The sequence below is a fragment of the Barbus barbus genome (assembly GCF_936440315.1).
Source record: "Barbus barbus genome assembly, chromosome: 30".
Lineage (NCBI taxonomy): Eukaryota > Metazoa > Chordata > Actinopteri > Cypriniformes > Cyprinidae > Barbus > Barbus barbus.
In genome coordinates this window covers 19,918,619-19,932,568 of record NC_136758.1, presented here as the reverse complement: position 1 = coordinate 19,932,568, position 13,950 = coordinate 19,918,619, and the positions used below count along the sequence as shown (strand labels likewise).

General features: G+C 36.7%; 1 protein-coding gene across 1 annotated transcript in view; it reads right to left on the bottom strand.

Annotated features, from left to right (window-relative positions):
* Positions 1 to 13,950, bottom strand: part of LOC306850598 (ankyrin-3-like) — a gene marked incomplete at its 5' end in the record, with an annotated part of 85,934 nt that overhangs the window by 35,893 nt on the left and 36,091 nt on the right. The window contains 3 exons of the mRNA XM_079386306.1: positions 1,385 to 1,487; positions 7,950 to 8,073; positions 13,640 to 13,712. Of these exons, the coding sequence (XP_079242432.1) occupies positions 1,385 to 1,487; positions 7,950 to 8,073; positions 13,640 to 13,712 (300 nt within the window). The remainder of the gene's footprint in view (positions 1 to 1,384; positions 1,488 to 7,949; positions 8,074 to 13,639; positions 13,713 to 13,950) is intronic.

Below are 13,950 nucleotides of genomic sequence, written 5' to 3'. Positions count from 1 at the left end.
CATTTAGAAATGAGAATGTGACACTGGACAGAACAGAAGAGTGTGTTAGTGACTGTGTGGAATGGGACCAGGCTTTCGTAAACCCCATGGGACCCAAAACAAATGTTCCAAGACATTTGACTGGACTTTGTGCAATTGTAGGAAGAATGCCAGACAATGAACGGAATTAATAATAAATCTATGGCTTTTTATGAGTGCAGGGTTAAGGGGAAGCAATTCTTCATTTATTTTTTGTATGTCATATCTAGTTTCTAGTGCCGATCAGTCAGTGTTGATGCAGAAGAAGTGTGATATTTCATATAATGGTGCAGTGGCGCATGCACACACAATATCTGAGGCAAAATACAATTTTAATAATATTTTTCTGTACTGAATTCAATTCAATTCAATTCACATAGGGCTTTTCACAATACAGACCATTTCAAAGCAGCTTTACATGAAATGCATGTTTTTACATTACAATCAGAGGTGATTGTCAAAGTTATTTTTATTGTTAAGTAAAACGGCTAAATTTGAAATGTGGAAAAATATATAAATATAAGAAAAAACTGAACTGAACTGAAATAAAACTACTAAGTTGAAAACAAAATAGAATATTTAAAATATATAGAAATATTTAAAAACAAATATAGAAATATTTAAAAACTAATAAAACGACAAAAGCACAGCAAAGACTAAAAATTTAACTTGAAATGAAAATATAAAAATAAAAGTTAAGTCAAAATATTTCTAAATGCTATAAAACATAATAATAATAAACTTATTATAAATAGATTTGATGTCCACCATATTTGATGTATTCATGCATTCTGGGATTGCCATCATTATTAAGGATAAAGCCATCTTAAAATTAAAAGTAAAAGCAGCGTAATTAGCCTTGGTTTTGAAACAGGTTTTGAACCTATAATGCCTTCAAATGCTGCCTATGAAGGAAACTAACTAGGGTTTGTAACAACATAGTAGTGTGTGTGCTTTCTGGAAGTATGATGCAGAGTAAACACAGACGCTTTTCCACCTTTACGGCGAACTGTTCTAATAACGGTAAGGAATGGTTACAATTATATTTCCACTTGAGTTTGGTTCAGCAAGGCACGATTACAAACCATTCTCAGCCCAAAATTCTCCGCATGGTTGGCTAACAGTGCTGAACTGTGTTGGTAGAATGAGTGCAGTGACGTCGCCACTCGGGATAACGCGGCCACTATTTACATTTCATATCATCTGTAAATACTTGCCTTACCAAGGCAACGACTGATGCATTTGTATGACAAGCACTGTTATCAGCCCCACAGTGGAAAATGAAACCATATCCATAACCATATCTCATGGTGGAAAAGCGGATACAGTACTGAATGAAAACAAGACAAAGAGTGGGTGTTCTTACCGTGTCTTTGGTGGGCGCCAGCATCTCTTCAATCATCATGCTGTCCCGAGCGAAGGAGTTTCTGTTCAGAGTGTTGGACCTGTCTGAGCTGAAGGAGTGTAGACTGGAGTGTATAAGAGGTTCACACATGTGCACACGTACAAGCAGACACACACAAACACAAAGCGAAAGACGCACAAAAAGGGACGAACAAACATAAACACAAAAACACAAAAGTTACAACATGCAACATCCAGGGAGAACAAAATCAAACCCCTCAGAGAAGAGAAGAGAGAAGGGGATATCTGATGGACAGAGAGGAGGAAGTACAAAGAAAACAGAAGAGATGTTGTATGGGAAACATTACTGTAACAGTAACATTTAAATGATTTAATCAGATACAATGGTAACACTTTAGTTTCCGGACCAATTTTCACTATTAACTACTTGCCTATTAGCATACCTATTACTAGCATATTAGCTGTTTATTAGTACTTATAAAGCACAAATTAATGCCTTATTCTGCATGACCATATTTTAGATCTGTTAATCCTACCCCATACCTAAACTTAACCACTACCTTACTAACCATTAATAAGCAGTAAATAAGGAGTTTGTTCAGGGAAAACTCTTAGTTAATAGTGAAAATGTGTTCCCAACTCTAAAGTGTTACCAATACAATGTAAAAAGTATATTATCATTCAAAAGTTTGTGATCGTTAAGAAGAGATAAGTCTCTTCTACTCACCAACGCAGCATTAATTTTACCAAAAGTACAGCAAAACAGTAATACTGTGAAATAATATTACTATTTAAAATACCTGTTTTCTGTTTTAATGTGTTATTTTAATTTATTATTTTGTAATTTATTATTAGTATTAATTTTTTTTAATCTTACTGACCCAAAACTATGGAAATTTGAACTGTAGTGTATATCTAAATGAACAGAAGCTTTACTCTTTGTAAACTAGTGCTAGTTACATTTAACTCCATTTTTGAGTGAATCTCATTGTTATTGCTATTTCATTGCAAAGCTGTTCTAAATGTGTTTTAATGCATTGATCTGTGGTTGTTATGGTGTTCCGGGTGGTTGTTAATTCTTTGAAAAGTAATAGCAATCGCACAATCGTACAATTTGAGGTATCATTTTGTCAATATCACAAACAGTGCAGGTTTTGCTATTTTTGCAAGGTTTAACATTATCATTATCCATGAGGAACCGCTATAGCAAGCACCACTAATAAACTGACACTTTGAATAAGTATTTTTCAGCTCAGATCAAATTTACGACTGTGTGAGTGTGTGCACTATTCTGCAGTGCTCTTAGAAACGCCTGGATCTCTGCAGGACAGCAGTCTTGTGCTGGCTGCACAGTGTGTGTATGAGAGATTGAAAATTCTGCAGCAATCAGCAGGATTTAAAGGTACAGTGCTAAAGGCACACACAGCAGAACCGCACACGCGAGTGTGTTTATGAAAGAAACAGTGTCGGTTTGTGGGCTAGTTTTTGGATGAATGAGTTTACAACTCTCTTTCCGTCCCTTCCTCTTGTCCTCTTGCACTTCAGCTTCATTCGTCCTGATCTGCATTGTTTTTATGGTTCTGTCATTCAGCAGCCGACTCACCCTTCTCTGCAGCACACTCTTCTCATTTCCCTCCTCTGCATTAACTTATCTCTTTTTCCTTTCATCATTCTACTTCTTTGCTATGCACTTCGCTCAAATGATCTCACTATGAACAGAGCCAACAAGGCTGTATCATGGCTCTGTGTGTGCATGTGAAACAGCAAACAACAAATTAAGAGGAATATTTGTTCTCTTACAGGCTAAGCTATATTCTAATCATATGCCTCCTACCTAACATTCTGCGACCTAGCTGTGTGAATGTGTTTGTGTTTAAGCACACAATGTGGATTAATTATCCTCTCTGTGCTTTTCTATCAAAAGCACACTAGCGATCATAATCAAACATGCTTAGAACACCATATCTATTTTAAATTTCTGTGATCAATGTGGTGAGTAATGGTCAATTAAATATGCCATCAGCAATGTGACAGAGTAATTGGCTTCAACTGCTGACTGATCAGCTTGAAGCTTTTGTCCCTGGATGTTACATAGAGCACCACATAACAGAAACAACAGCAAAACACAACATATATGAACACAATCCATGCCACACTAAACAAAAACTGACAGAGCAACTAAAACATAATAGTGAGCACATTAATTCTTAACATTTCAGACATCGATAACATCTAAAACCACAATATTTCACAACACACAACTACTGCCCACTTTTCCTGTTGTTTTAAAACACTCCTCACATCTTTTGCATTTATAAACCGCCTTCAAAAATGTTCGATGGCTTTTGTGTGACCGATAAGAAGTGCGTTCGGCTTCGGAGCCAGATAGAACAAATAAAACGTCAACGCAAGAGAAGTTCAGAGACCAAAACTCCAGTTGAGATGCATGAATTTGTTCTATCAGGCCGAGGAGCTCAGGCCTCAGTGTATGAAAGGAATGAGACTCCACAGAAACGCACTGCACCAGATGACAAAGTGGAGCAAGGCATGATGGGAGTTGTAGTACGTATGGAAAGGGGCAGAGACAGAAACGACAGCTACAGCAATAGAAGGCGAAAGGCACAGAGATGGAAAGGCAGAGAGAAAGACATCACTCTTACCTTATCCTGGGGCTAGAGAGAGTGAGAGAAGCCAAGAAAGAGAAAAGAGAGTAAAATGTACTGGACGTGGCAGAAGCAGTGAGAGTTAAGCATGGCACTTAGGCTCTGCCACAGCATGTGTTGTGCTCCTAGACAGGACTGGGTGTGCGTTTGGTAAAAACAATCAACATTAGTAGCCCTATGTAAGAGCAAACAATGCCAGGCTGATGTTAACAAAACAAAGAGGCAGAAAATATGAAGCTCTGTACGGTAGAATATTATCCATGAGATCATCTAAATTCCAACAGTAACAATCCAAACAGCAAAAATATTTCTAAACTTATTTTCAGACATGAAACAGTATGTCTTACCTTGGCAAAGCAGCTGGGATACTGAGTACTTTGCAAATGACGTAATTATACCAATAATCTATACAGCTAATTTGACTCACATTTGACTATTTAATGCCTCTTGTGCAAGAAAGCCACAGTGTCAATGTCCAAATGCAGCAAACCATAAAGCTATTTCTTCCCTTTGAGCTACACTAGAGTTCTGAGCACAAAACTGAAATGATCGATCATAACTAAAGGCAATAAGAGACTGAAGGTCTGCATCCATCAGATCACACCTTCACATTCACACAAACAGAGTCACGCACTTTCCAGACTTTGTCACTCAGCGTTCCCTTCCCGGTGATGATGTAATCGTTTTCACTCATTTATTCCCTATCCTCAAACGCTATAACCACTGGCACACAAAAGCTAGCCAATCAGAACTCACTGTCCTGTACAACAAGAGCAAATCAGGCTCCATTGTGCCACATAATGCTCGCATGACAAGAGTGGTACCTTTCCATTCTCGTGTCCCAACCTCTCCCTCACCTGCCATGCTCATCATCCATCAGCCACAATAAGCAGATAATGACCTTATAAATGAGAGAACGGGATGTACTTCAGCACAAAACACCACAGATGTGCATCTTCTGCCTTAAACTTTTCTCATAAACTTAGAACTTACAATTATAACATAAGGAACTCTAAGGTACCCTTTTAGAAAAGCATTGTACCTTTAGGAGTACAACAGCATTTTAGATTTCTCTGACAATTTAATACAATTTAATATAACTTTGTGATCTGATCAGACTTGGCATATGGTTATATGGATGATGGCACTTAAAAGGACATCATGTTTGCTATGAATGTAAAGATCCATTTGATTATGATTTACATTAAGCCTGCAATTGTCCATCTGAGCATCTTTTATGCAGGTATTTACACTTGGTCACTTGCATTTTCCTAATCAGATATCTATATGAACATAAACAGAGGATATGTAAATACCATACCAACTTAGGAGATGCAACAACACACAGCTAGGCCAATAGGGCTGGGCTTTATGACGATATGTATTGTGATGACAGTATTAAAGTGTCTTTCATAAGAGGTTTTGCTATATTGTTTATTTTGCGGTAGGGGTGGGCGATATGGGAAAAATATCATATCACGATTTTTTATAGAAATATCACGATTCACGATTTTTATCCCGATTCTTTGTTAGTTTTACTATTTTGGTTTTACAAGTTGTCTGAGCATTACAGCCAAACTAGAAAGACAAAGATGCATGGCAGATATTTAGGCCAAAGTGGGCGAAGATAAAAAATCTTTGTCATTATTTTATTTTTCTTATTAAAAAATAAGAACAAAGATACACATTACAAATACACATAATATACAAATAAAACAAACAGTGCTTTATTTTCAGGTACAATAGGTGTATTTAGCAGAGCATTCAATGAAATTGAATGAACAAATATAAAAATAAAACATTAGATAGACTGATTCCTAAAGCAACTGTATTAAAGTTTTTCAGTCAAGAATAGAGAGTGATTTTTCTCTTTGTGTTTTGTTGTTTTGTTAACGTTAAATGAATAGTTCCCCCACAAATTAATATTCTGTCATCTGTCTGTCAATTCTGTCATAATGTTGTATTTTTATATCATCATTTACTCAAAAGTTGTTTTAAACCGGAATGAGTTTCTTTCTTCTGCTGAACATAAATGCTATTTTGAAGAAGGTGGAAAACCAAACAGTTGCTGGTCCTCAGTGACTTCCATAGGATTTTTCTTTCCTACTATCAAAGTCAATGTAGACCAGCAACTGTTTGGTTTTCCACTGAGTAAATAATGACAGAAATTAAATTTTAGGGTGAACTATCCCTTTAATGACAGTCGACAGCATGTTTAGTGTCCTGTCCCTTTAAGAGCTGCACGCATCTAATATACAGGCACGCATCTGTTTCTCTCTTAACTATTTACTTTCATTTTAGAGATAACCAACTCAGTCTGTATGTAAACCTTGTGTGTTTTGACAGTATTAGCGCAAAATATAACTTAGTTGAGTAATCAGGCGCTGTTAGACAGGCTTTAGTGCGCGACTGCGCGTGCTTCAGGTGTATGCGCTCAGAACAAGCGCACGTCAGACCAGCGCGCGAATTAAACATTTAACCAGCAAGGCTTGTGTGCAAATAATGTACTTTTGCGATCGCGAATAAGTGCAGTGTCCTGTCTGAGTAACTCTACTGCTGTATGTCGTGTTGTACAGTATATAGAGACGGCGGCGCCAGAACTGTATTTGACAATGTGCACGGTAGCGCGATACTACGATATTTCTTCAAAAGCAGATCGTGGAGACATTTTTATCGTCCACGATCAAAAATCGTCATATCGCACACCCCTATTTTGCGGTATGTAAATACATTTCAGCATTGCATTGCACTCTTTATGGTTATTGACACATAAGAGTGATAAAAAAAACATGCATGAATGAGAAAATCCAGAACAAGATGTGCATGATGTTAAATAGAGTTATTAAGCACAATAAGCCATAATAAAGAACTCAATTTGGTCATATCGCCCACCAATATGGGCCAGCGTCAATGCATTAAGTTGTACAGGCCACATATAAATTTACATCAAAATTTAAATTTCAAGTTAGAAAATGGACACACACCCAAATGCATAGCAACTCTGATCAAACAAAATGCATGAAGTGACCAAGTGTCGGCTTTGTGTATTGTTCTTTCTTAAAGCTAAAATAAACTTAGTCATAACCCTTTTTACAAAGTCTATTATCTTACAAAATATTTCATTTATTTTTTTATCTTGTGCATTGTATTAATATCTCAGTTTCAACATCAACTTAGTACTCCTTTGTTACTTTAAAACATTTCAATGTTTTTGTATTTGATAAAAATCAGAGGCACAAATTACAGTTACAAATTCTGCAAAAGTTGCCCAGCTGTAGAGCATAAGTTTTGGCTGAAGTGGCATATAGCTGCATGATGTAACCTCTTTTTAAATATTAAATACTGTAAAATATTAATGTCTGCACTAAAAGTACAACAGGTGTTTTTCTCTTATTATTTGCATAACAATTTCTCATAATTTCATCTGTCATCTAAAAACACTTGTGCCATGCACACTTTAACTTGAATGACACATGGTGAGTTGAATTTGTGTAGTGGGAACAATTTCCAGAGAACTAAAATCCCAGTGTTTATTTCCAGTAAACAAGAGGATATGAAGACTGACAGCACTGAATACACAATGAATCCGACCGGGATTTAACCATCCCTCATTCCTCATCTGTTTTCTACCATCCTTCTCTTCTTGAAGCATTTTTATTAATGCAGACTAAAAGCCAATACATTACACAAAGACAGTAGTAATGCTTTTAGAGAAGACCCGCTGAACACCACAACCTAAACCTATCCAAATTATCATCCATCTAAACACCTCCAAAAAGCCATCCTCTCGTGCCATAATAACTTGCAACTCCATTTATATTTTCTACTCATAGAGAACCAGCATAAGGTATAAACAGCTTCACAAACAAGCAATCATCACAAAATGTAAATGAGTTCTATTACCTGGCAGAGCGTGCTCCAATACTGAAACCCATGTACCCCTCCTGCGGCAGAGAGTCATCCCCCAACTCCCTCAAGTCCTGTGGCCGAAGATACTTCTCAGTCTCGCCAGTCATTGCATCTTCACCTGCAGGGATGAGAAGGTGAGCTCACTTGAAGGTGAACTGGTAAGGTGACCTATCAGCAGCTGCGACAATTAGTTGCTCTAATTAAATAAAACCCAAAGCGACTTATTGCCAAGGCAGTCCTGCTAGAGCAATCAGAGGTTAAGTGTCTTGCTCGAATGCACAATGGTAATAATTTGTAGCTCATCTCTTGCGGGGCGAACCAACCGGACCACATGGTCTTCTTGCGTCACGCAACATTCAGCTCGCAGCTTCTAGATTATTAATCGAGGTCACGTAACACCTGGGTGTTTTTCTGTCCCACCGTGAATAACAGAAACTTAGGTGGCGATATTTCACTGACATATAGAGGAAACGTTCGGCTGCATCAGACACCACTGCACCTCCTGCTATGAAGCAAGTTTCAATCACACCCCCAAGAGTTTCTTATACCTGATTAAAAACCAAACAAACAGCTAAAACCAGCAAAGGCTGGTTTGCTAGTCTCTCAGCATGAACTGTTTGGTAGTTTTAGAGGGATTTGGGCCACTTTCATGCAGGTCAAACTGGGACACCAGCTTAAACCAAGCTGTTTTTATCAGCAGGTACCTAGTAATAATAATATGACAATAAAAATAATGTATATCAATTGAATTTCATAAATTACATTGTCAATTGACACTTTCACAAATATGACCGTCTGTATCTGATTTTATTGTCTAATTACAACAAACAAACAGTTAAAAGACAACTAAGACTGTTTGCTAGTCCGTTCACTAGTTAAATGTGACCCTGGACCACAAAACCAATGATAAGTCGCATGGGTATATTTATAGCAATAGCCAACAACACATTGTATTGGTCAAAAATAAAGATTTTTTTTATGCCAAAAATCATGTTCCATGAAGATATTTTGTAACGCAAATATATCAAAACTTAATTTAATAGAAATATGCATTGCTAAGAACTTCATTTGGACAACTTTAAAGGCGATTTTCTCAATATTTCGATTTTTTTGCATCTCCAGATTTTCAAATATTTGTATCTCAGGCAAATATTGTCCTATCCTATAGCCTACAAACCATACATCAATTGAAAGCTTACTTATTCAGCTTTCAGATGATGTATAAATCTCAATTTCAAAAAAATTACCCTTAAGACTTTTTTTGTGTGTGTTGTCCAGGTTCACAAATGGGTTTTTGGGCACATTTAAGATGATCAGATAGGCTTAACGACCTGTTTAACACAGCAAAACAGTTTTGTTGTTCTCTCTAGTTTAATAAATTAATTAATTAATACAGTTGTAAAGTTTTTTTTATTATTATTTATCATGAAACACTTCTAGAAAGCAACGGATGCGTTAGCTGTCCAACTAGACATTATCGTAGATATTCAACACCGTCTAGGTAGAAAGCTCGATAGGCTTCGGACAGTCGTTATATTTATAAGACAATGACTAGCCTATGTTGCATAAAATGACTCTGATGGTTTTGAGACATAGCCAACATCTTTTTCGTATCTCTCATAAACGCGACTCTCTCTCCGTGCTGCAGCCCCTCCCCTCCCGCTACTGAACTCCTCCGTTTCCCTAACACCTTTCTACTCCGGTACCGAATTAACAACTTAATGACAACGAACAGTCATGACAAAGACTAATAGATCACCCTGTCTAAAAACAGAAGACGCTGTATTTGACGCCATTCTAAGTTTTCAAAAGTGCATATTTAAATAATATATCCGAGCAGCGTCCAGCCGGTGAACGCTGTATGCAGCAGAGCCCCAAAACACCGCAGTATTCTGACACAGCGACAGTCCTATCAATGACTCACATAAAAGCGCTGCCATATCACACTCCGACACAGATATATCCGTTATTAGCGTATTCCTCCGATTATTTGTTCAGTTCTCAGATGAAGCCTGTATCCTCCGAGAAAAGACTGATGATGAGGACTCTATTCGGGGTGCTCATGTGAGAGTCGGTCGTCCCGAGTCGACCAGAACTCTCGTAGCTCTGGATGTGCGAGATTTACATCCGTTCAGTCACCCGGTAAAAGTTAAATCACATGGCAGTCTGGGTCAAGCGAAGGAGGTTCTACCAAAGCTGCTCTCTCACATGTCAGGGGAGCTCTGCTCTCTTAACAATCCAGCCTCGCGCGCCCGCGCGCGCAGAAACAAAGCAGCTGTCTGTGTGTGTGTGTGTGTGTGTCTGTGTGTGTGTTGCTAAAGATTTTGCAGGTCTAGCAGCAAGTGCAAGGTGGTAATAAGACACCAAGTACTGTCAACATAGTTTTCTCAAGAGAATGAAGGGAGTCAGTGCAAGCACTTTTCTAATATATGCGTGTTCTGGTTTGGTTATACTCCTGAGGGTCAAATATTTAAAAATCTCCTCACAAATACAAAGAAACCTGTTGATAACTGACCTCTGAGGACACTGTTTGAAATGCTTATATCCGAATGTTACATTATATCTAATCACAGATGTTGACAAACCCCAATTTCAGGCCTTCAGACTGAAATGCATGCCTGAATCTTACAAAGTTAACAGGTCTGTGCCAACGTTGTTATTGTTAACAACATAATCTAATAATAATAATAATAATCAACATAATCTAAACAAAATTTTAAGTGCTGCCTTGGCAACTAACAGACTCTGACAACTAATAAAACAAAGGCATAAAACAAAATTACTAATGCTAAAATGAAACCTGAAAATAAATGATAATCTAATTTATAATATTAATAAATACTTAATAGTACAAAATACAAAACTAACACTTCTCCCAGTCTGTGTAAAGGTTGAATCTAAATGATTAAATAGTGAAACAGTGCCCTCTCTAATATAGCATCATATGACATAAATGTGTATATGGAAAGTTCTTTAAACAGATAAATGTTGTCTTTTATCAGCTAATGTCAAGGTCTCCTCAGACACTCACACTCAGAGTCACTATAGAACATTCATGAAACTCCTTACAAAGTGCTAAAGAACATTACATAACTGTAAGGAAGTTCACCTTCTTCTAAGTACTGTACTTACAGTGCATGCACGCAACATCTCCTTTTAACCATGTGTGTAATTTTGTGAACTAGGTACTGTGCTCTTGGACATTTGTGGCACGCATCAGGCTTTGATATTTAATACATGAAATATCACCATTAAGACATTAAACTGACTACATAAAATGATAAAATAATGAAAACAGCTTAATAAAGAGATTAAATACAGGGTTCCCACACCCCCGAAAAATGTCAGGGAATTTTAAAAGTGTAATTTTCCAGACCTGGAATAATCATGTGAAAACAATTTTAATATATAATTGAAAAAAAAAGGAAAATTAAATAAAAGGTCAAATTTCTATAGTCAATATAAATGTTATATAGGCAATTTAAAAGCTAAGCTGTTGAATAATTATGATTTTATTTAAAGGTGATTTGAAAACTGTTTTTATTCATTAAAAATTTAAGAAAATACTCTTTTGATAATAATAGCTATGAAATAAATTATTTTTAAATTATCACTATCCGGTCATCACAAACAACTGGTACAGTCATGAAAAAATCATGAAAGTTCATTGGCTGAAAAATGTTATGAAAATTAGAAATGTTGCCTTGGTAAACTATCTGAAATAAGTTTAAGGTAAAACACAAAATATTACTAATAAAAATAAATTAAAGCTAAATAGTAATATTTTAAAACAACAAAAGCTAATAAATTAATTAAAATAAAGCCTAAAACACACCTAAAAATGTGATATTAATATATCAAAATAAATAATAATAAACAAAAGATTCATATAAAAAGATTAATAAAAAAATATTTTAAAAAAGTATTATATGTAAATAATACTAAAATAACACTGGTTAGAAAGTCTAGGAACCCTGTACATGTAATCATCTTAATTAAAATCTAGAAATGCAAAAAGTTTCTGCAAGGAAGGACTAGGTTTAGGGTATAGCAAATATAATTAGCGCAATATAAAAACAATAAATGTCAGTAGACTCTACCATAATATGACAACAAACAGCTGTATGAGTTACAAAATCAGATCGGGGATCAAAGGTGCAGTGTTCATTGCTTCTGACCGACATAAGACCTACATGCACAGCTTAATAGGATAACACAGATAACTTCCAGGATAACCTATGGATCTATTATAGGCGTCTGCTGTTAATACACGCACACACATGCACTAATGCACACTTTACCTCTCAGCATAGTGCTAAGACAGCAGTTTCAACACTAGACTTCAGGATTTTACTGCTTTGTCATATTCCAAGACTATCTATCTATCCCTCTCTATTTTGCATGTCTTTCTCGCTCTCAGGTAAAGAGGTGACACCTGTGGGCCAAGTCAGTGTCACCTGCGGCATTGTGAGCATATCTGCTGACACGCATGGTAACCGTACACCCTCATCCCACCGAGTAACCATGGAGAGGGGTGCAATAAGGGACATCAAGCTCATGAATATTTCAGCATGCACCAGGAGACAAGAGAGAGAGTTTGGCATCGTAGTCTACACGTGGAGTGTTTTCTTCTCCTCCTGACACCAGCTTCACTGTATCCCAGGCAACTGTATGAGTCACATACAGGCTTTTGTGGGCATCTGTTATTGTGTTTCTATGTGTGAGCATTTGTAAATATGTTGTTATAACTATGAAAAGAAACTGTGTGTTAGTGTCAAGTCGGCATAGACAGGAAATCACAGCAATCACACTCTGGTTATGTGCATACAGACGAAACACACACAGCGCACTGCAAAGCCAGGCGAGAGGAACGCATCTAAGCCGAGCAAATGTGTGCGTGAAGCGAGGGATGATTAAAAAGGGGAGGAAATAACAGAACTGCAGAAGTGTGTACCTTCTTCCCCATCAGTCTGTGCTTCATGATCTTTCACAACTGTCAACATACATACAACACACAGTAATAGGTTAAATGTACTCTCTCTCTCTCTCTCTCTCTCTCTCTCTCTCACACACACACACACACAGAATAATGAAGGCAGATAGTGTTAGCCCAGTGATCATGGTGCAAGCTAGTGGGTATAGCTGTCAAAATAATTACTTGAATATAAAATATAAATAATATTTTAACAACTGCCTCACTGACTCAGTGTGCAAATGGTCACAGCAGAGTAAAGAGTTCTTTACATCAGTATAAACCAATATAGTTCACCAAGAAAGAGTGAAATTGTGTGTGTGAGTGTGTGTGCGCGTGCGTGTGTATGTGTGTGTGTACCTACTTAACCATATTTTGGGGACAAATTTGTACCCAAAAGTGAGGTAAACCTGACAAAATCTCCAAAAACCTCCCTTTGGGGATGTCCTCATTTGTAAAAACGGGTTTAAAAAGAAACTAAACAAAGTTTTTTTGAAATTGTAAAAATGCAGAAAGTCTCCTGTGAGGGCTAAGTTTAGGTGTAGGGTTGGTGTAGGGCAATAGCACATACAGTTTGTACAGTATAAAAACAATTACGCCTATGGAATGTCCCCATTTAGATAGCTAAGTAAACGTGTGTGTGTGTGTGTGTGTGTGTGTGTGTGTGTGTGTGTATGTGTGTGTGTTTAGATCAGCACTCAGTCACCTTTACCTTCATCATCAGACATGTCGAGGAACTCATTCATGGTCTCCGGGACATTGATCTTGTGTTTCTCAGTTACAGGCTGGTCAAAAATGGACAATATGCAAAATATGAGTTAGAGATACTCAAACTTCCATGAAAATAAATAGCATGAAATTGATAATTATATTCATAATATGACAAACTTATTTTTAAAATCAATGACATAATACAGATGTAAAAATTCTGGCTTGTTATGTTCTTCTGGCTTTTTATGTTAGTGCTGATAACCAATATACTATATAAATATATAGGAATGTCAAATTATATTATAATATTAT